This window comes from Sturnira hondurensis, unplaced genomic scaffold (assembly GCF_014824575.4).
Source record: "Sturnira hondurensis isolate 20B ecotype Veracruz unplaced genomic scaffold, ASM1482457v3 Scaffold0010875, whole genome shotgun sequence".
Taxonomy (NCBI): Eukaryota; Metazoa; Chordata; class Mammalia; order Chiroptera; family Phyllostomidae; genus Sturnira; species Sturnira hondurensis.
Genome location: NW_028083506.1, coordinates 16,044 through 39,921, shown reverse-complemented (window position 1 = coordinate 39,921; position 23,878 = coordinate 16,044). Strand labels below are relative to the sequence as shown.

General features: G+C 41.0%; 1 protein-coding gene and 2 pseudogenes across 1 annotated transcript; all 3 read right to left on the bottom strand.

Moving 5' to 3' along the window:
• Window positions 1–5,301: 5,301 nt before the first annotated feature.
• Window positions 5,302–6,831, bottom strand: LOC118996174 (olfactory receptor 7A10-like; annotated as a pseudogene).
• A 988-nt stretch (window positions 6,832–7,819) lies between these two features.
• On the bottom strand, window positions 7,820–14,974 carry LOC118996173 (RNA-binding protein 5-like; annotated as a pseudogene).
• An 8,055-nt stretch (window positions 14,975–23,029) lies between these two features.
• On the bottom strand, window positions 23,030–23,878 carry LOC118996172 (olfactory receptor 7D2-like). The gene is made up of 2 exons (XM_037059458.1): window positions 23,524–23,878; window positions 23,030–23,238 (listed from the first exon to the last, which is right to left on the bottom strand). Exons 1-2 carry the CDS (start codon window positions 23,876–23,878, stop codon window positions 23,030–23,032), a joined length of 564 nt encoding a protein of 187 aa, XP_036915353.1.

Genomic DNA, 23,878 nt, shown 5'->3' with positions numbered 1-23,878 from the left:
TAATTATGAGAGATATGCTTTGACAGTTTTATGCCATATAATCTGAGTTATTGAAGCTAGAGAGTTCATCTGACTTAGTTTTTTGAAAAGTCCATTCTGTGCATATTATTATTGTGAACTCTATTCCCCTTTGCAGAAATGGGGCTGGGAGGGGTCAGCCATTTGCTGAAAGTTATGAACTAAGTGAGGGATGAGCCTTGATTGGAATCTGTCAGGTTGCTTTCAGTTTTCCCACTGTGGCCTGGTGACTACCTGAGATGAGTTTGCCTCTGGAAATATTTGGCAACATGTGGAGGGAGGTTCCTCAGCACCTACAATACCCAACACAAAAAATTATTTCACCCCTCTTGTCAACATGAGCAGGTGAGAAAGCATAGTCTTGACCAGCACTTCTCCAACTTCAGTGTGCACATAAGTCACCCTAGATTATAATCTAGGTGGATATAAATCATATAAATCACCCTAGATTATAGTCTAGTTCAAATGCAGGTCCCAGTGTCCCAGGTATTGTTTGAATCAAACATGTTCCCAGGTAGTGTTGCTGCTGCATGTGCTGTTGTTAAGGCCACACTTTTAGTAGTGTTGTGGTGGCTGTGTTAGAGTCAGGTCTATGGAATTTGATTCTTGGTTTGGTTGTGCACATGGAGACAGATCAATCTTTCTCTCACACAACTGTTTCTCTCTTTTCTCTCTCTCTCCCTCTTTCTCAATCTGTCTCAAATCAATGGAAACATGTCCTGGACTTTTACATCTATTTNAAAAATAGCCTCTTCCACAAATGGTGTTGGAACATCTGAACAGCTACATGGAAAAAAATTAAACTCTATCACCAACTTACATCATACACAAAAATAAACTCAAGATGGATAAAAGACTTAAATATAAGTCATGATGCTCTAAAAGTCCTGAAAGAGAATATAGGTAGGAAAACCTCAGATATTCCATGCAGTGATAGTTTCATTAATATGTCTCCTGGAGCGAGGGACATACTGGAAAGAATAAACAAATGGGACCTTATCGAATTCAAAAGCTTCTGCATGGCTAAAGGAAACATCCGACTTCCAGCCAAGATGGAGGCATAGGTGGACACACTGTGCCACCTTGCACAACCAAAATTAAGAACCACAAAAATTTAGAAACCAAAAAACAACCAGAACTGACAGAAAATTGAACTGTACAGAAGTTTGATAACCATTCATCCAGACCGGTAAGAGGGGAGGAGTCGTTGGCCAGCAGAGAGGGGTCGAGGCAGGAAAAAGTGGTGGCTGGTGGACCCATGTGCACATGTGGTGGCGGGCAGACCTCAGGTGTGGGGATGCCATAAGCAGACCCAGTGAGGTGCACAAGGTGGCTGGCTGACCCTGGTCACACATTTGCATGCAGATAAACCAGGCAAAAACGGGGAGTGAGACAGACCATGCAACCCAGGGCCCCAGCACCAGGAAATAAAGCCTAAAAGTACTGATTAAAAACACTTGTGAGGGTTGGGGTGCCCGGAGAGACTCCCAGCCTCACAGGAGAGTTTGTTGGAGAGACGCACAGACTCCTAGAATGTACACAAGCCCACCCACCTGGGAACCAGCACCAGAAAGGCCCAGTTTGCTTGGTGGAAGTGGCGGAAGGGACTGAAATTTGAGAATGAGTGGAACATGTGCCATTGTTCCCTCTCTGACCCAGCCCCCACATACAGCGTCACAGCTCAGTGACAGGGGTTGCCCCGCCCTGAGGAACACCTAAGGCTGCGCTCCTCACTATGTGACAGGTATGACAAGACTGAAAAAATTGCTCAAATGAAAAAACAGATCAAAGCTCCAGAGCCAATACTTTTAAGCAACCAAGAGATAGCCAACCTATTAGATGCACAATTCAAAGCACTTATGATCAGGATGCTCACAGAATTGGTTGATTTTGGTCACAAACTACATGACCAAATGAAGGCTACACTAAGTGAAATGAAGGAAAATGCGCAGGGAACTAATAGTGATGGGAAGAAAACTGGGACTCAAATAAATGCAGTGGACTAAACAGAAAAGAATAAAGAAACAAGAATTCAAAAAAAAATGAGGAGAGGCTGAGAAACTACCAGGACATCTTTAAACATTCCAATATGTGAATTATAGGGGTACCAGAAGCTGAAGAGGAAGAGCAACAAGTGAAAAATTTATTTGAACAAATAATGAAGGAGAACTTCCCCAATCTGGCAAAGAAAATAGATTTTCAGGAAGTCCAGGAGGCCAGAGAGTCCCAAAGAAGTCGAACCCAAGGAAGAACACATCATGGCACCTCATAATTACATTACCCAAGATTAAAATGAAGGAGAGAATTCTAGAAGCTGGAAGAGATAAGGGGCAGTCACCTACAAAGGCGTTCCCATAAGACTGTCAACTGATTTCTCAAAAGAGATCTTGGAGGCAAGAAGGGGCTGGAAAGAAGTATTCCAAGTCATAAAAGTCAAGGACCTATGTCCAATATGACTCTACCCACCAGAGCTTTCATTTAGATTGGAAGGGCAGATAAAGTACTTCTCAGATAAGGTCAAGTTCAAGTTCATCGACACCAAGCCTTTATTATATGAAATGTTAAAGGGACTTATCTTGAAAAAGAAGATAAAAACATGAACAGTAAAAAGACAACAAACATAGTTATTAACAACCACACCTAAAACAAAGTAAACTAAGCAAACAACTATAACAAGAACAGAACCACAGAAATGGAGATCACATGGAAAGTTAGCAACAGAGGAGTGGGAGGAGGAGAGAGGGTGAGAAGTTACAGAGAATAAGTAGCACTGATGGTAGGTAGAAAATAGACAGAAGGAGGGCAAGAATAGTATGGGAAATGTAGAAACTAAAGAACTTATGACACATGAACATGAACTAAAGGGAGGAATGTGGGTGGGAGGGGGTGCACAGGGTGGAGGGGAATGAAGGGGGGTATGGGACTACTATAATAGCATAATCAATAAAATATATTTAAAAAAATTAAAAAGTAAACATCTGCAAAATGAAAATTGAACCAACTCTGTGGGTAAATATATTTGCCAATGACATCTCAGACATGGGTTTGATCCCTAAAATACACAAAGAACTCACACGACTCCACTCCAGGAAGACAAACAACCCAACTAAAACATTTGCAAAGGACCTGAACAGACACTTCTCCAAGGAGTACATACAGAGGGCCTAAGGACATATGAAAGGATGCTCAGTACCACTAGCTATCAGAGAAATGCGAATTAAAACCACAATGAAATATCACTTTACACCAGTCACAATGACTATCATAACCAAATCAACAAAGAAGTACTGATGAGGTTGTGGAGAAAAGGGAGCCCTGGTAAACTGTTGGTGGGAATGCAGACTGGTGCAACTACTGTGGAAAACAATATGGAATTTCCTCAAAACACTAAAAATGGCACTGCCTTTTGATCCAGCGATTCTACTGCTGGGCTATATTCTAAGAATCCTGAGACACCAATTCAGAAAATTTATGCATCCCTATGTTCATAGCAGCGCTGTTTATAATAGCCGAGTGCTGGAAATAGCCTAAGTGCCCATCAGCAGATGGGTGGATTAAAAACTGTGGTACATTTACACAATGAAATACTGGGCAGAAAAAAAAAAGAAGCTGGAATTTTTATTTTGCAAGAGCAGGGATGGAACTAGAGAGTATTATGCTAAGCGAAATAAGCCAATTGGTGAAAGACAAATATCATACGATCTCATTTACAAGAGGAATGTCATGGACAAAAGAAACTAATGAGCCAAATAGAACCAGAGGTATACAATAATGGGATAGATTGACAGCAGTAAGTGGAATGGGGGGGGGGGGCGGTGAGGACTGGTTGAAAGAAAGTGGAGGGATTAGTCAAAGAATAAATGTGAAGGACTTGTGAATTTGGAAGACAGTGTGGATTGATTATGCAAGTTGGAGGTAGGTTGGGTGGAGGAAGGTAAAGGGGGAAAATTGGGATAACTGTAAAAGCATAAACAATAAAACATTAAAAAAACACCACTACAATATAAATAAATTTTTTATTTGGTGCCTTGCCCATGATAAAAGTTATCAGTGGAGATAGCTCTTTATGATCAAAGTAAGGACAGGAAAAACTATAATTACTGAACATCTGCTCATGTAACTGTCCTGCTAATGACTTTTCTCTCCTCTGTCACTTCAGGTGCCTTACCTCGTCTTTAGTTCAGAATGTCACATATACCTTGTTGTCGCTTTGACTCTGCCCCTCTCACCTAGGTATCTGTTACCAGATGGCCTCTGCATCTGGGCTAGCCCTGCCTAAGTTCTGTCTGTGAACTTCTGTATATTAGGTGACCTCCAGGTTCTTGACTTGCCTGGGAAATATTTCAAGGACACACCATGGTGACAGTACAGCAGGTTTTATTGAGGTAGATAAAAACAAAGAGGTCTAGGCATGGGTAACCCCGGGAAAGAAAAGTACACATTTGAGTGAATGAAGGTTAGCAGGAGAGGGAGTTTTCACACCAGTTAGTCCTTGGGATTTTATGTGTGCCCAAGGTGGAGGAAGAGGTTTCTCCAAGCTTTAGGACACCAAATTCTGACTTCGCCTTCTGATTGGGAGGGGCCCTTGTTCAAACATGGTCTTTCTGTTCCCCTTTGGAACAGAAGGGTCATGGCCTTTGTTCCCCTCCCCCTCTACTTCTGGTATCAATTTTTATTATAATGATGGTATAATGAGCTTTGACATGAGTCTCCAGTTCATTTTTCCTCCATTTTGGAATCATCTGAAGTAGCCTGTCCTTGCTGTTGGCTTCCACACTCACTAGAGAGGTTTTCCTGCTATAAACTGATTTCTTTTGGATCATGACTGAATGGGGGTGGGGTCTGGTGATGTCTCTTCTAAAGTCTTCATTCGCTAGTGGATTTTTCCTAAGTCTTTCTATCCTGCCTCACATCCACATGAACCCATTGGGGGACATATATGTGAAAATCATTTTTGGTGGGAACTATAGTAGGTATTCTGAACACTGAGCTTAATAAGACAATAAAACTGGGAAATAGATTATAAAGCTCAGTAGGATGAGACTAGTGTAAATGCCTGACATCACACTTTTAATGTATGAGGCATCTGTTTTAAAGACATCCATCTCAAATAACCCTACAGCCAGCTGTGTGATAAGGCTGCTAGAGAAGCAGCCAAGCCTCCCCACCCAACCCAATCTCTCTTTCTTCCTGCTCACCTCCCCAACCCCATTTTAAGACCTTCTTTGGCCCTCAGGTCTACCTTCCAGGACCTGAGAACAACATCCTTATATTTTCATAGTTTCATAATGGTTGTTGCTGTTATAACAAGGACCACAAGAGGCTGTCCAGGCACAACATTCAATGTAGTCTGAGCCACTAGTAGAAGGGCCCAAGGCCAGTGCCCAGGTCTTCCTATCCTATAGCATCACTGTCAACAGGCTGAGACTTACAGGGAACAATGATCAAGTTTATATCCCCAAGAAAAGCCGCTAAGGTACTGATATACATACAAAGAGGGACACATGGTAAAAACTAAGGTTTCAGATTTTCCTGGACTGAAAGTATATAAAATGCTGTGAGTAACCAAGTGAAAAAGATTTTCCATATGACAATATATTTATGACTATCTATTTATAAAATAAGAACAAATTACTACAGTAATGAATGTCATATGAGAAGAAATAATTTTTAAGAAATCAGTGCTGCCATGAAATGAACTGGAATTTACAAATATTTCTGAACAATGTTGGGAAAAAACATGTGAAGCTAAGAAAATGAGAAAGAGAAACACTGTCCAGAAAATAGATGTAGTAGAGCTTAATAAAATGGTGACTAAACTTGCACAGAGAAATTGGACTCACAGAAATGGAAATTCCAGGACAAAAAATAAAGGGAGCAAGTTCAAAAACCATAATGTAGTTCAAATTCCATAATAGAAAGTTTTGAGTTTTGGGGCCTAGAAATCAAGGTCACTATTTTAACCTCGGATTGAGTATCCATTGCTTACCCACCATCCAAAGAATCTTTTCAGAGCACCCTTTATGTCTCTGTTCCTGAGACTGTAGATGAAGGGGTTCAGCATGGGTATGACCTTGGTGTACAATAGTGAGGTTGTTGCACTTATCTGAGAACTGTGGGTACTGGCAGAGCTGAGATACACTCCTAGAAATGTACCATAAATTAAGGACATGACCAAGAGGTGAGACACACAGGGAGAAAATGCTTTATATTTCCCCTGAGCTGATGGGATTGCTCATATGCAGGACACAATTTTAGAGTAAGAGTAAAGTGTCTCAGCCAGGGGACAACCAGCCAGCAGCCCAGTGGCAAATACATCACCATGTCATTAAGGAGGGTGTCAGAGCAGGCAAGCTGGGTCATCTGATTGAGTTCACAGAAAAAGTGGGGGATTTCCAACTCTTCATGGAAGGACAGCCTCAACACCATCAAGCACTGTAGCAAGGAATTTATGGTACTAATAATAAAGAACACCAGAACCAGAAGTCCACAGAGTTGGGGGTTCATGATTACTGTGTAGTATAGGGGGTGACCAATTGCCACAAACTGGACATAGGACATCACCATCAGGAGGAAGGTATCTAACATACCAAAGAGCAAGGAAAAATACATCTGGGAGATGCATCCTGCATAAGTGATGGCTTTGCTCTGTGTCTGGATGTTTATCAGCATCTCTGGGACAGTGGTGGAGGTGAAACAGATGTCTACTCAGGACAGGTTGGAGAGTAAGAAGTACATGGGTGTGTGGAGGTGGGAGTCTGAGCTGATGGCTGGGATGATGAGCAGGTTTTCCAACACGGTGATTAGGGACATGGAGAGGAAAAGCCTAAGTAAAAGGGGCTGTAGATCTGGTTCCTCTGATAGTCCCGGAAAAAGAAATTCTGATACTCTTGTAAGGTTCACTGAATTCATGAGGTGGAGCTGACTTTCAAGAAGGAGAAAAAAACAGGAGTAATTTTCATACACACCTGCATCACACAGCTTTATTGCTACTGTGTAAATTTTGCAGTGAATAAGTTAATTTCTGTATTTTGTGATGAATCTGTTTCAATCTAGGAGTTTTCTGTGTTATCTTAGAGCAGGAATATTTATCCTGATCTGCTTTTTTCCTATGGCATTAGGTATACTTCAGTTTTAATGAGAAATAGATCACGTACTTTGGAATATAAATTGAGTGCTGACCATGTTATCAGCACTGTGTAGGCTATGAGTAGAGGGAAGAACACAAGTCCACACACATCAATATTAGGGAAAGAATATAGAAGCAAATAATAGAAATAAATTTAACATCATAGGTGGTGACAGATCCTACAAAGGAAGTATAAAAGCAGGTCTAAAGGAAAAAGTGATTATGCCATTCTGTTTTTCATGGGTATTTAGTCAAGACCTGCCAACAAGGTGACATTTGACCACAGAACTCAAGGGAGAAAGGGAGGGAGATCAAGCTTATGTGGGCAAGTGTGTGCCCAGCATGGGGAATGGCCAGCCCCAGGGCCTTAAGGAAGAACTGAAGGGTTTTAGAGATTTCCTCAAAGATAATAGTACAGTATGTGGTGGGCCTTGGTTTTAATTATTTCAGGTTGCTTCTAGGCAGTGTATCTCAACCAGAAATGATTTTTTCCCTTGGGTATTTGGCAGGACCTGAAGGGGTACCACTGAACGCCCACAATTCATATACAAACACAAATACAAAATCCCCAATTCTTATTCTTCACAGGTCAGGGGCAAAAAGTGACAGAAACTAGTTTAGCCCAGCGCTTCTCCAGCTTCAATGGGCTCATTAAGTCCCCAGGATTCTAGCTCAATGCAGAATCTGATTCAGCAGGTCCTTCAGGCTCAGAGAAGCTGTGTTTCTGACACGTGCCCAGGTGGCATTGACACTGCAGGTGCTGGTCTGTGGACTGCTCTCTGCGAAGAAAGGTTGTGGTCTTGTGTTAGATTCAGTTGCGGGTTTGATTACAGGAACGTTTTAGTTCCTTGGATCGAACATTGTCTCTGCATGGAGTTGTGAAGAGAGTGTGTTCACCCATCTCAGAGGCTATGATTAAATCTGTGTATCATTAATATAATGGTCTTCGAGTGGCACAAAATAATACACTTCTGAAAAACCATTTTTAGCAGGCAGAATAAGGACCTCTATAAGATGTACGCCACCTAGTTCCAAGTACCTTGGAATAATTTTTTTTCTAGCAAGGAAAGAATAAGGGTAACAGATGGAATAGGGCTGCTAATCAGCTGACTTTAAGGTAGAAGATGAGCAGGATCATCCAGGGGGATTAAGTCAGCACAGTGCTCCCTAGGTGCAGAGAGGGAGACCAGAAAAAGATAGCCAGCCAGAAAACTGCTGGTTTTAACAAAGGAGAGAGGACCTTGAGCCAGAGAATGCAGGTGGTCAGAACACAAAGTGGAATTGAGAAAACAAAATGTCCCCTGAGCTTCAGGGCTGGGCTCCTGCAGAAACCTTGAGATTAGCCAGTGATACTCCAGCCAGGCTCTGACACCTAGAACTGTACCCACATCTCTGTGCTTACTGAGAACAACTGGTGTGGGAGCACTTCCCAGCAGTCTCTGCAGTTTAATAGAGTCAGTCATCCAGTGACATGTGATGGAGGGGCTGAGTTTAAGTCTCTGCATTCATTAGCTTTCTCGGATAAGCATTCTCCTTTGAAAATCCACAGAAAGAAGAAAAGAAAGTTTGAAACGATTGAGGGTTTCCACCCCACTAGCTGAGACAGTGAAGTCTTCATGGCATAAATGTAAACGTTGTAGCCTAGGACACTTTGGTGTCATTAAGATATAAAGTACAGTGGGTGACCTTCATTTTTCTTCACTGAATTATCACAAGTTGTTGTTCAACATGCTACGCTCTTTGGTAGATGCTGGTCACTCCTGAATTTATATTCCCGAAGATGATGACATAATCTCACATTCAGAACATAGAAATATGACCACTGCACGAAAAGACTGAGTGTGGGATAGGGATTTCTACTGTTTTACTGTACAAGGTAGAAGGACACAAATCTCATAACATGCAGCCTCACCAGTAATGAGGTAAAACTATTTACTATTCCCTTTTAGACTTCTTAAATATTTTCTCATGTGAATACTCGGCATTAGAGAAGATGCTGCGATGTCTGTCTCACTAGCTGCTGCTGCAAGGCACTGTTACCTCACTGGTCTGGACCTTTTTAGTGAATACACAACAGGCTCAAATACACCATGTCTTAGCAATTTAGTACAGACATTCTCACTTTACTGCACTGTTCTCCACACCTGAAGCCCCATTTCCGCCCCAAATAGCAAAACTCCTCAGATGAGTTTTCAATTTCCTGCAGCCATTTTCTGTATCCCACTCACTGTGCAGCATCTTCCTACTGGATTCCCAGTCCCATCACCTAATTGTCAGCTATGGCCCTGGAGTGCAGACTCAAACAGATGCATCCTTATTAACATGTTAAGTAAATTAAGTATAAATTAGTTACTTAACCAAGAATACAAACAGAGATATCTGGTCTTGGGGCTAGGCTGATTAGGGTCTCAGAAACTGAGGTGAAAGTTCTCAGGTTCCAGTCTCTCTGAGTCTTTCCTGATGTACCTACCAGACTTTCAGACTCACTTGGATGGGCTTTCTGTAAGGAAGTGCTCCATTTGCAAGTCAGAATTGGTCCCTGGAGGGTGGATGATGGAGACTGAAGCCCTGTCCTGCACGAGACAGTAGGAGGGAGAGAAGCATCAGTTCCTGAGCTAGACTTAGGACTCACAGTGACAACCATGTCCTGTCCACCAGCACTGTACAACTTGCAGGACAGCATGGGGATACATTTGCAGTCTCCATATTATCTTCTCAGCAGGCACATTTCTCTCATGTTATTCCTATATGTAAGTACATGATTTCGACTTGGACCTCTGGAATAAGCAAGAAAAAAATTGTTCCTAATGATTCTCGGATCCCAAAAGACCATGTTAGAATCCAGGTGGTTTTATTTATTTACTTTATTTAATTATTTTATTGTTCTTTGAGTACAGTTGTCTGAATTTATTCCCAAAATTCCTCACCACCATAGCCATCCCCACTTCCCTCCCCTGCTTCCATGCCACCTTGGTTTTGTCCATGTGTCCTTTATAGTTGTTCCTGAATACCCTTTTCCACTTCCTTCCCATTATTCCCTTCCACCCTGCCTCTGGTTACTGTCAGATTGTTCTTAATTTCAAAGTCTCTGCTTATATTTCCCTTGTTTGTTTGCGGTTTTTTTTGTTTAGGTTCCTATTAAAGGTGAGATCATATGGTATTTGTCTTTCACCACTTGGCTTATTTCACCTAACATAATGCTCTTCAGTTCCATTAATGCTGTCACAAAGGATAGGAGCTCCTTCTTTCTTTCTGCTGTGTAGTATTTAATTGTGTAAATGTACCATAGTTTTTTGATCCATTCATTTACTGATGGGCACTTAGGTTGCTTCCAACTCTTGGCTATTGTAAATTGTGCTGCTATGAACATTTGGGTGCATAAGTCCTTATGGACTGGTGTCAAAAAGCAGTTCATTTTTAGTTTTCTGAGGAAATTCTATACTGTTTTCCCCATGGCTGCACCAGTCTGAATTCCAACCAATAATTCACTAGGGTTCAGAATCCAGGTGGTTTTAGAGTTTATGACTCCTTGTCTTGGATCTCACCTGCTTCTCAGAGGCCCACCTCCCACTTTCTTATTCCAACACTGAGTTAACCCTTTTCCCCAAGTCTGATACTATGGAATCCATCATAACCAGGTCCCTTTGATCCTTAAAACACTGAATTGTGGTGGGGACACAGTCCCGATACTTCCAGAGCTTTGCTATTTCTTCTTCAACAAAAAGACAGCTGTGTTCTTCTGCTGTGGAATCCTGTTAGGCTTCCTGAGAAATTTGTCATAATAATTAAGGATTTTGAATTTATTCCATAAATTAAAAGCTGTCATTTAATGCCACATTATAAAATATTCTTAATTATGAGAGATATGCTTTGACAGTTTTATGCCATATAATCTGAGCTATTGGAATCTTAGAGACTTCATCTGACTCAATTTTTTGAAAAGTTCATTCTGTGCGTATTACCATTGTGAACTCCATTCCCCTTTGCAGAAATGGGGCTGGGAGGGATCAGCCATTTGCTCAAAGTTATAAACTAAGTGAGGGATTAACCTTGATTGGAATCCATCACGTTGCTTTCAGTTTTCGCACTGTGGCCTGGTGCCTACCTGAGATGAGTTTGCCTCTGGAAATATTTGGCAACATGTGGAGGGAGGTTGCTCAGCACCTACAATACCCAACACAAATAATTATTTCACCCCTCTTGTCAACATGAGCAGGTGAGAAAGCATAGTCTTGACCAGCACTTCTCCAACTTCAATGTGCATATAAGACCCTAGATTATAATCTAGGTGGATATAAATCATATAAATCACCCTAGAATATAGTCTAGTTCAAATGCAGGTCCCAGTGTCCCAGGTATTGTTTGAATCAAACATGTTCCCAGGTAGTGTTGCTGCTGCATGTGCTGTTGTTAAGGCCACACTTTTAGTAGTGTTGTGGTGGCTGTGTTGGAGTCAGGTCTATGGAATTTGAATCTTGGTTTGGTTGTGCACATGGAGACAGATCAATCTTTCTCTCACACAACTGTTTCTCTCTTTTCTCTCTTTCTCCCTCTTTCTCAATCTGTCTCAAATCAATGGAAACATGTCCTGGACTTTTACATCTATTTCCTACATCAACATAGACAAATTTTCTTTGTTATTTTTTAAAATAAGTTTTCACTTTCTTGCTCTCTCTCTTCTTCTTACAGCACCCCCATGTTGAGAATGTTTGTATGCTTGAACTTGTCCTAGAGGCTCTTTAACCTGTTCTCATTCTTTTAGATTCTTTTTTCTTCTTGCTGTTCTGATTTGGTGTATTTTTTCCTTATATTTCAAATTGCTGATTTGATTCTCAGCTGCAGCCACTCCACTGTTCATTTTCTGTAAACTATTATTTCAATTAGTGTATTATTCATTTATGACTGGGTCTTTTTTTACGTTATTGGCTTCCTCATTAAGTTCACTGAGCATCTTTACAACCACTGGTTTGAACTGTGCACCTGGTAGATTGCTTGTGTCCATTTTGTTTAGCTCATTTTCTGGAGTTTTATTTCTGTTCTCTCTTTTGGGCCACATTTCTTGTCTCCTCATATTGGCAGCCTTCTTGTGTTTGTTACTATGTATTTGGTAGAGCTGCTACATCTCCCAGGCTTAGCAGTGTGGCCTAATGTAGTAGGTGGCTTGAGGGGTCCATTGGCACAGCCTCCCATAACACTCAAGCTGGGTACTCAAAGTGTGCCCACTGTGTGGGCTGCATACACCCTTCACATATAGCTGAGCTTGATTGCTGTTAGTATATCTACAGGGGTGATTTACTGAGGCCAATGAGCTGGGTGTGACCCCTGAGTACCAATCTCCAATCACCATGGTGGGTGCACTGTGCAGGGGCTCACTCTTCAGAGCAGGACTTTCTTCAGGAGGGCTCTGGTGCCTGCTATGTTTTGCCCTTGACTGTGCCCCATGTGGAGGTGGTTGGGATGGTGGTCCTTTTATGTGTTTTTATTTATTTTTTAAATGTATTTTATTGATTATGCTATTACAGTTGTCCCATTTTCCACACTTCACTCCCCTCCACCCTGCACACCCTGCCGCACCCACATTCCCCTGCTTTAGTTCATGCCCATGTGTCTTATTTATAAGTTCTCTGGCTTCCCCATTTCCCATACTATTCTCACCCTCCCCCTTGTCTATTTTCTATCTACTGTCGATACTTAGTCTCTGTACATTCTCCCCCTATCTCCTCCTCCCACTTCCCTGTTGCTAACCCTCCATGTGATCTCCATTTCTGTGGTTCTGTTTCTGTTTCTGTTCTAGCAGTTCGTTTTTGTTTTAGGTGTGGTTATTTTTTTAATTTAATTGTTGTTCAAGTACAGTTTTCTTTCGTTTACTCCCACCCCAGCCCATGTCTCTCCAGCCCTCCCCACCTCCCTCCTATTTCCACCCCCCAGGTTTTTTTTAAAAAAAGATTTTATTTATTGATCTTTAGAGGGGAAAGGAAGGAGAGAGGGAGACAAATATCAATGTATGGTTGCCTCTCGAGCATCCCCTGCTGGGAACTGGCCTGCAACTCAGGCATGTGACCTGACTGGAATCGAACCGTGGTTGTTTGGTTCCCAGGCCTGAGCTCAATCCACTGAGCTACACCAGCCAGCCCCCACCCCCTGCCCCACTAGTTTTGGTCCATGTGTCCTTTATACTTGGTCCTGTAAACCCTTCCCCTTTCCCCCTAAAATTTCCTCCCCTCTCCCTTTTGGTCAGCCTGTTCTCTATTTCAGTGTCTTTGGTTATATTTTGCATATTTGTTTGTTTTGTTGTTTAGATTCCTATTAAAGGTGAAAGTATATGGTATTTGTCTCTCACCACCTGGCTTATTTTGCTTAGCATAATGCTGGGGTCATAGTACAGCTCTGTTGTTGGATCGCAGTAATATCCCAAAGATTCATCATGCTCGTAAGTAGATGTGTCTGGCACCGCATATCTGGTACTAGGAACTACACCAGTGGAGGGAGAAGTGACGGCCTGTGCACTTGTGCTAGTGCTAGGCTGTGCTTCCTCGGTTGGAGACCTGGGAGGATTGGAGGTCTGATTATACAACTGGGTGCTCTGGGACACTACAGCTGCTGAGGTGGTGGTCACTGCAGTGCCTGATGCAGATGATGCATCAGATTCCAACTCTCTAGCTTGTTGCTGATAAAACTGTGGTAGTCCTGTCAGTATTGAACATACGGGGCATAACCATCTTGGCCTGACTGCAGGCCACTGTAGTCAACACTGCCTCCTTTGCCACTTTGAGACTGGGTGGATGACGACTGATCAGCAGCAACAGCTGTGCTGGCCACAGAGAAGGTGCTGACCTGGTTAGCATCTGGGAGGACCAGGCCTTTTCTGGCACTTTCTGCAAAGTCAAAACTAATAGTTTTGCCATCAATTTTCAAGGGAGGATGGAGACTCTGTAATATTTGAAGAAGCTGAGAAGCATCCATTTCAGAAGGCAGCTGTACAGAGGCAAAGCCTCTGTTCTGCTGGATCTGCTGGCATTTGATGAGGCAAATGCTATTGAGAGCTAAGGACATGTAGGGAGACAGCACTGTCATGATGGAATCCACCACTGTGTACTGAGTGATGATTCAGAGTATGATGGTATCACGGTAGTAATCCACAGACTGGACTGATTCTGTGGTTCCAGAGGGCACTTCCTATTCAGAGTCAAACTTGTCTGCTCCACATTGGAAGCCTTTTAGTATTTTCCTGAAATTGTTAAGGCAGCACATGTTACAAAGCCAATCTTCAAACTTAGGTCTGGGATTGCTATAATGCATTGCAGTGTGCTTTCTGTGAATCACCAACTTTTTCTGATTGGCTTCCATCCAGCTGGTAGCATCTTGCAAGTGATAGAACTCCACAAAGGCAAAACCATGGCTTAAACTTATTTTCTTTTTTCATCAGCCCCAGGTCCACAGGCTGAGGGCCTCCAAAAGACTCCATCATTTTCTGAATATCACTCTCCTTGATGGTGATGGGAAGGCCATGCAGCATGATGGTCTTGCTCTCCCGCTGATCACTGATGTCATACCTATAGTCATGCTTGTCATAGTCACCATCTGAATGGTAGTCATTTTTCAGATCAATCACTGTTTCTTCTTTCTCTCACTGTTGTCTTCTCTCTCTGAACTGTCATAATCTCAGTAGTCATCACATCTATCACCCCTCTGATCATTACAAGATCTTTTGTAGTCCGAGTCCCTCCACCTGCTTCAGGATTCACACTGAGCATGGTAGTCCCTGTCTATGATGGAACCATACCTTCCACTACACGCCGTTCTATTCACTTGTTTGTCTGAACACATTGCTTTACTGAATATCTAGTACACTGCTCCAAAAGGTTCAAATTTTGTTTTTTTTTTCTTTAGGAAAAAACAAAGTTGCAGAAGAAGCAGTTTTGTGCCTCAGAATCTCCAACAGGGTACCACCGCTCCACAAAATGGTGCCTCCATCACCTGCCCTATCCTACGCACAGTAATAATTACTTTAAATGTATATGGATTGAAAGCTCTGATGAAAAGGCAATGAACACAAAGATATACATATATACTACAGAATATTTCTTGGCACTAAAAAGTATGTAATCCTGACATTTGTGACAATGTGGATGGGTTTAGTGGGTATTAAGTTAAGTGGAATAGCATAAAAGACCCCAAATAGCAGCTGCAATGTTAAGAAAGAAGAACAAAGTAAGAGGGATCACAATACCTGATATCAAACTGTATTACAAGGCCACTGTAATCAAAACAGCATGGTACTGGCATAAAAGCAGGCACATAGACCAATGGAACAGAATAGAGAACCCAGAAACAATTCCAACTCTCTACAGTCAATTAATATTCGACAAAGGGGGCAGTATCATAAAATGGGGTAAAGATAGCCTCTTCAACAAATGGTGTTGGGAGAACTGGACAGCTACATGCAAAAAAATGAAACTCAAGCACCAACTTACACCATACACAAAAATAAATTTAAGGTGGATAAAAGACTTAAATATTAGCCATGACACCATTAAAGTCCTAGAGGAGAACACTGGCAGGAAAATATCAGATATTTCACGCAGCAAGATTTTTACTGATCTGTCCCCTAGAGCAAGGACTATAAAGGAAAGAATAAACAAATGGGATCTCATCAAAATTAAAAGCTTCTGTGCAGCTAAAGAAAACAGCATTAAAATAAAAAGACAACCAACTGTATGGGAAAACATATTTTCCAATGATACCTCAGACAAAGGTTTAATCTCCAGAATATACAAAGAACTCACACTACTTCACTCTAAGAAGGAAACTAACCCAATTAAAAAATGGGAAAAGGACTTGAACAGACATTTCTCCAAGGAGGACATACAGAGAATCCAGACACACATGAAAAGATGCTCAATATCGCTTGCTATCAGAGAGATGCAAATTAAAACCATAATGAGATACCACTTTACACGGTGAGAATGGCAATCATAAAAAAGCAATAAACAACAAATGTTGGAGAGGGTGTGGGGAAAAGGGGACTCTGGTCCACTGTTGGTGGGATTGCAGACTGTTACAACCATTATGGAAAACAGTATGGAATTTTTTCAGAAAACTAAAATTGGACTTGCCTTTTGACCCAGCAATTCCACTACTAGGATTGTATCCTAAGAACCCTAAAACACCAATCCCAAAGAACATATGCATCCCAATGTTCATAGCAGCACAATTTACAATAGCCAAGTGTTGGAAGCAACCTAGGTGCCCGTCAGTAAATGAATGGATCAAAAAACTATGGTACATATACACAATGGAATTTTATGCTGCAGAAGGAAAGAAGGAGGTCCTACCTTTTGCAACAGAATGGATGGAACTGGAAAGCATTATGGTGAATGAAATAAGCCGGGTGTTGAAAGACAAATACCATATGATCTCACCTTTAAGAGGAAGCTAAACAACAAAAGAAACAAGCAAGCAAAATATAACCAAAGACACTGAAATAGAGAACAGGCTGACAGTGACCAGAGGGGAGAGGTGAGGGAATTTCAGGGGAAATAGGGGAGGGATTTAAAGGAACATATATAAAGGATACATGGACAACAACTGAGAAGAATGGAAATGGGAGGGAGGGTGGAGCACAGGGATTGGGATGGGATGGGTGTAATAGCCAGAAAACTGTACTTGAAAAATAATTAAATAAAAAAATGGAAAAAAAAGTTAAGTAAAATCAATCAGACAGACACATATACCATCTGATTTCACCTATATGTGGATTCTAAAACACAAATATATAAACAAACAAACAAACAAACAAAAAACAGAAACAGCAGGTTCCAGAGGCCTCAGAAACCACCGATTTCTAACAGGATCCTTGTGGTGTTTATGCTGCAGATCCTAATCTGAGGACCACTGTTGGAGGCAATTTTGTTTCAAGATAGGAAGTAATTCATTACTAAAATTAGGATCAACCTTTCTACTTTAAATATTTGTGTCTAAATTTCTACATTATTTTACACTTATTTTTTGTGGTTGTTCATTTACAGTTGATTATATTTTTCCCCATTACTCTCCCATACCCTACCCATTCCCCATAGCTGCCATATTCAATCCGCCCCCCTTTTGTCTTGTACATGGGTCCTTTATACATGTCCCTTGACTTGACTCTTCCCCTTCTTTCCCCCATTATCTTCTTCCCCCCAACCTCTGGTCACCACCAGTTTGTTCTTCATTTCCATGTCCCTGGTTCTACTTTGCTTGCTTGTTTGTTCTGTTGTTTAGGTTCCACTTTATAGGTGAGATCATATGGCATTTGTCTTTCACCACCTGGCCTTATGTCACTTAGCATAATGCTCTCCAGTTCTATCCATGCTGTCCTGAAGAGTAGGAGTTCCTCCTTTCTTTCTGCTGCATAGTATTTCATTGTGAAAGTGCACCACAAATTTTTGATCCCCTCATGTACTGATCAGCATGTACGTTGCTTCCAGCTCTTGGCTATTGTAAATTGTGCTGCTATGAACACTGGGGTGCATAGGTTCTTTTGGATTGGTGTTTCAGGGTTCTTAATGTATAATCCCAGCAGTGGAATTGCGGGGTCAAAAGGCAGTTCCATTTTTTGTTTTCTGGGGAAATTCCATACTGTTTTCCTCAGTGGTAGCACCAGTCTGCACTCCCAGCAAGTGTACTAGGGCTCCCTTTTCTTCACAGTCTCTTCAGCACTTACTGTTTGTTGATTTGTTTATGGCAGCTATTCTGACTGAGTGGCATGGTTTTGTTTCTCATTGTGGTTTTAATTTGCATATCTCTGGATGGATGTTTCTTCTTTAATTCTGTGGTTGTTGGACTTCCATAGAGTTCAATTTTCTGTCAGTTCTGGTCTTTCTTTTTTGTTTTTAAATTTGTTGTCCTTTTGGTTGTGCAAGGAGGTACAGTGTATCTACCTATGCCTTCATCTTGGCCGGGAGTCCTGTTTTCTTATCTATTCAGCTACCCCATGTCTTTTGATTAGAGCATTTAAACCATTCATGTGTAAGGTTATTATTGATAGGTACTTATCCATTGCCATTTTCCCACTTTGTACCCGTGTTCCTCTCTCTTTCCCTCTTTTTCTTCCTCTTCTTAAAGCATTCCCCTTAGCATATCTTGCATTGCTGGTTTGGTGAAGGTGTATCCTTTTAACCTTGTTTTGTCTGGGAAACTCCTTACCTCACCTTCCTTTTTAAATGAGAGCTTTGCTGGTAAAGTAGTCTTGGTTGTAGGCCTTTGCCTTTCATTATTTGGAATATTTCTTGCCAGTCTCTTCTGGCTTGTGGTGTTTTTGTTGAGAAGTCAGATACTAGCCTTATTGGAGTTTCCTTGTGTTTTACTTTCTGATTCTCCTTTGCTGCCTTTAAGATTCTCTCTGTCTTTGAAATGTGCCATTGTAATTATGACGTGTCTTGGAGTGGGCCTCTTTGGGTTCCTCTTGATTGGGGCTCTCTGTGCTTCTTGGACTTGTGTGACTTCTTCTCACATCAAATTAAGGAAGTTTCTGTCACTATTGTTTTAAACAGGCTTTCTCCCCTTTGCTTCTCTTCTTCTCCTTCTGTTATCCTTAATATACAGATATTGTTATGTTTCAAATTGTCATGCAGTTCCCTTAACCCCTCTTTCTTCTTTTGGAGTCTCTTTTCCTTTTCTTGCCCTTTCTAGAAATTTTTTCTACCTTGTCCTCCAGCTCACTGATTCGATCCTCTGCTTCTTCTAATCTGATTTTGATTCATTGCATTTTGTTTTTCAATTTAGAAATTGTATTCTTCATTTCCTTCTGGCTTTTGTTAGTAGTTCCTATGTCCTTTTTCAGGCTGATATAATTCTCAGTAAGTTTCTTGTAGCTCTCTGGTAGTTTTTGCTAATTCTCACTGAGCTCATTGAGCTTCCTTATAACCACTGCCTTGAACTCAATATCTGATAGTTGACTAGCCTCTATTTCATTTAGTACTCTTTCTGAGGATTTCTCCTTTTCTTTAGATTGGAAGTTAGTTTTTTGTCTCCCCACTTTAGGGGAGACTCTTCTTGTTTGCATCTTCTTCTTAGCTTAATCTGCTTTCACTCCCTGTCTCTGTCATGTGAACTTCTGTGGTAGGAAACTTCTGTGATTCAGTGGTGCAATCTCCTTGCTCTCCTGAACTTGACACTCTTGGAATGCCTTTAGGCTGTTTATGTTGGCTCTCTGGATGCAATTGGAGTTTGATTGTTGTTGGGTTATTCTTTTTGGGCCCTTCCCTCCAACTGGTTGACTGAGGGTCACTCCACCCACCACATCTTGTATGCCATTGTGCAGGTGCTCCCAGAACAAAACCACAGGGCCTAGGAAACAAATTCACACCCAGAAAAATATTCCCTGCAATCCCACTATCAACAGCAAATGAACCAGTATTAATAAGGGTGTAGAGAGATTAGGACTATTACAAGAAAGGAGAGCTGATATGAGATGACCTACCAAAAGAAAGATAATTTTGAGAGGGTAGAGGGAAGAACACTAGAAGAGTAGGGAATCAGAGCATTGCAAAAAGAAAAATTAAAGTTTATATCATAAATGAAAAAGACAGAATGCAGTAGGCAGAATGGAGTAAGAGAGTCTAATTGTATAGTATTGCATTTAAAGAGAAAATAAAATAAAATAAAGTGAGAGAGAAAAAGAAAAAAAGTATATAAACAATGGAAAAGAAACCAAATTGGAAAAAGAGATGTACCACATCATTATCTGCAACAAATGAGCTCAAATTAATATATGTGTGATTGAAATAAGGGAAATAAGAAAGAAAAGCTTCAGAGATATCTAGAGGAAATGGAAGTGATATTGAGATGTTAGAGGAAGAGGGAGTACTAAGAGTGAGAAACAAAAACCAGACTAAGAGAGGGAAAAATTACAATTTGAGACTGAAAACTTAAAAAAAAGGCAGGATGACCAAAAAGCTGCTCAACCTAGTAAATGAATTTGGCAAAAGAGTGGAATACAAAGTAAATATTCAAAAATCGAAGGCATTTTTGTATACCAACAATGAAATATTAGAAACAGAAATCAGAAAAAAATTCCCATTTGATATAGCAGTAAGAAAAATAAAGTACCTAGGAATAAACCTTCCCAAGGAAGTAGAAGTCCTGTACTCAGAAAACTACACAACACTGAAAAAAGAAATTAAGGAAGACACAAGCAAATGTAAGCATGTGCCATGGTCACAGATTGGAAGAATTAACATCATCAGAATTTCCATACTACCCAAAGGAATTTGTAGATTCAATGGCATACCTATTAAAGTACCAATGATATGTTTCACATATATAAAGCAAACACTTCAAAATGTAGATGTCTAATCTACATATACAGCTATATGGACATAAATTGGTTCAAGACAGGGGTGAATTACAGCCTCACAGAACATCAAGGATGAGCCATAGACACACAATGCAGAAACTCACAGCTGAGGTAGACTCAGGATATGTGAGCAGAGATCAAATCAACTTTCATCATATAATCCCATTCAATAATAAATATGTTATAACAAACCATTCTATTTAGGGTGCTTGTTATGCAGCAATAACTGATATAATAATAAGGCAAACAGTACTAAAGGCAGTTATAATTGTAGTTTTTAAAATTTTATTTTAATTGTTGTTCAAGTACAATTTTCTGTCTCTTACTCCCACGCCAGCCCACCCACCCAGCCCTCCCCACCTCCCTCCACCCCCCTAGTTTTTGTCCATGTGTCCTTAAACTAGTTCCTGTAGACCCTTCCCCTTTTCCCTTGAAATTTCCTCCTCTCTCCCCTCTGGTCACTGTCAACCTGTTCTCTATTAAAGTGTCTTTGGTTATATTTTGTTTGTTTGTTGTTTAGGTTTCTTTTAAAGGTGAGATCGTATGGTATTTGTCTTTCACCACCTGGCTTATTTTGCTTGGCATAATGATTTCCAGTTCCATCCCTGCTGTCTCTAAGTGTAGGAGCTACTTCTTTTTTTTCTGCTGCATAAAATTCCATTGTGTAAATGTACCATCGTTTTTTGATCCATTCATTTACTGATGAGCACCCAGGTTGCTTCCAATAATTGTGTTCTTCATATTTTACATATGTTATGATATTTGGGACATCCTTCATGATTATTTTGTTATTCAAATCCATTACAAATAACTGTTCTCATAGGTGACTGTGTTAAGGTTCCCTTGTAGGGGTCTCCAAAAGGTTGCAAACTGTGCAGAAAACCTGGTAATCCTGAATCATGTGACCAGGCAAGATTTCAGCCTCTCTTATGAGTCACTTTTAATTATGAGAAGAGATTCCTGAGCATAAGAGAGATATACAATAAATAATCTGGAAACTTTACATTTATTGTTCCTTTAGTGTTTAAGACAAAATTTAGAAAAGGAGAAATGTTTTTCTTACAGTCATAATTGTAGGCAGCACTGGAATTTTCAAGCAGAGAAAGAAATACAATTTATTAAAGAGGTAAAATATACAAACCAACAACTTACTCCAATGCATAAAGCCCCTTACACATGGGCATCAATCTTCCATACTTCCATGAGTATAGTAATACTTTGCACAGTAATAAAATTAGTGATTAACAATTTTGTCTCATCATACTTCAGGTTACCTCTGACACTCAGGCCATACTAGGTTAATGAATCAAATCTTTCTGTCCATGTAGACTTCACTGTAGGTATGTATGTGATGGTCAATTTCTGTCAGTGCCTCCAGTGGGCATCGGAACACTGAGCTGATTAAGACAATAAGCAGGAGAGCAGCTATGAAGCAGAGTGGCATGTGTGTAGTGTAAGTGCCTGACACAAAACTTTTGATTTCCAAGGCTTCCACTTCAAAGATAACCATGTTGAAGAAACATGTGGCCAGCTTTCTGACACAGCTGCTGGCTAAGCAGCCTGGCCCACTCCCCTGTGAAAGCCCCCTTACAGAAAGCCCTGGAGAGCTTAGATAACTGACCTCAGCAGTGACCCACTGTTCACTTTTCACACCCTAACACCCGCTCTTAAGTTTTAAATCGACCAATAAAGAGTGAAGCTCTGAAACTCTATCCATCCTGTCCTCAGACCTGAATAAATACAGAGCACACAGTTATGTCTTCTCTCTCTCTCTCTCTCTCTCTTCTTTTCCTTCTCTCTCATCACCTCATGTGTGGACCTTAGGCACTCCGTGTACCCTTTAACCCCCGAGTAATCTTTTACCAGGTTTGCTGATGTTTGGCCGAGAAGTGTCATGCAATCATAATAACCGACAGGCCTAATCCAGCCACAATGTTGGCTCATGTTGGTGTCACGAGAACTCAGGGCCTAGGTGACTGTGCCAGGCATTTAGTGTGAATACCTGCAATTTCAATAGGCTGAGACTTAAATGGAACAGTGTTTAAAATCTACATTGTTATGAAGAGTACTTAAGTTAGTGATGTAAAAATCAATGACAGACCCCAAGTGAAAATTGCTTTCATATTTTCCTGAACAATGAAATGAATGTCCTTAGATGCCAATTGTAGTTTTGTCCATCTGAGTAATACAACTCTGATTATACTTTCAGAAAAACTAGGGGAAAATTTCTTGGCATGATATATATCATTTGAGAAGAAATTATTTTAGAGAAATCCAAGTTTTCCCATGAAAGATACGGAAATTTCCGAATTTTTCTGATCCAAGGTTGAGAAAGACTTTAAGAATATTAATGGTCAAAGGGAAAACTGTCTACCTATTTTAGAGAAGCTTAGCCAGTTAGTTACCTAAATTGTTAGAGAACATGAATACAAGGAAATGGACATGCCAGGAAATAAAGAGAAGAAACCAGTCCATCCCATGAGATCAGTTACAGCTTCTGGTTCCGAGACATTGAACTTGTAATCAAGGTCACATTTTGAGCCTCAGAACAATTGTCGCTCATTTACCTGCCATCTCCCAACTCTTTTCAGAGCCCCCTTTATATCTTTGTTCCTGAGACTGTAGATGAAGGGGTTGAGCATGGGTGTGACCACAGTGTACAGCACTGAGGTGACTGCAATTGACTGTGAGCTGTGAGTACCAGCAGAGCTGAAGTTCACACCTAGGACTGCACCATAAAATAAGGAGACAACTGAGAGGTGAGATGCACAGGTAGAAAATGCTTTATACTTTCCCTGAGCTGATGGAATTGCTTGTATGGAAAAGACAATTTTAGAATAAGAGTAAAGAATCCCAGCCAGGGGACCAACACCCAGAATCCCAGTGGCCAAATACATCACCATGTCATTAAGAAAGGTGTCAGAACAGGCAAGTTGAATCATCTGCTTGACTTCACAGAAAAAGTGGGGGATTTCCAAGTCTACCCTGAAGGATAGTCGCAACAACATTAAACTATGTAGCAGGGAATTCAGGGCACTCACGATCCAGGACACAAGAACCAGCAGTCCACAAAGCCGGGGGTTCATGATGACTCTGTAGTGCAGGGGGTGGCAGATGGCCACATATCGGTCATAGGCCATCACAGTCAGAAGGAAGTGGTCCCAGGCTCCAAGTAGTATAGAAAAATACACCTGGGTGATGCATCCTGCATAGGTGATGGCTTTGCTCTGTGTCTGAATGTTCACCAGCATTTTCGGGATGGTGGTAGAGGTGAAACAGATGTCTACCAAAGACAGATTGGAGAGAAAGAAGTACATGGGGGTGTGTAGGTGGGAGTCTGAGCTGATGGCCAGGATGATGAGCAGGTTTCCCAACACAGTGATCAGGTACAT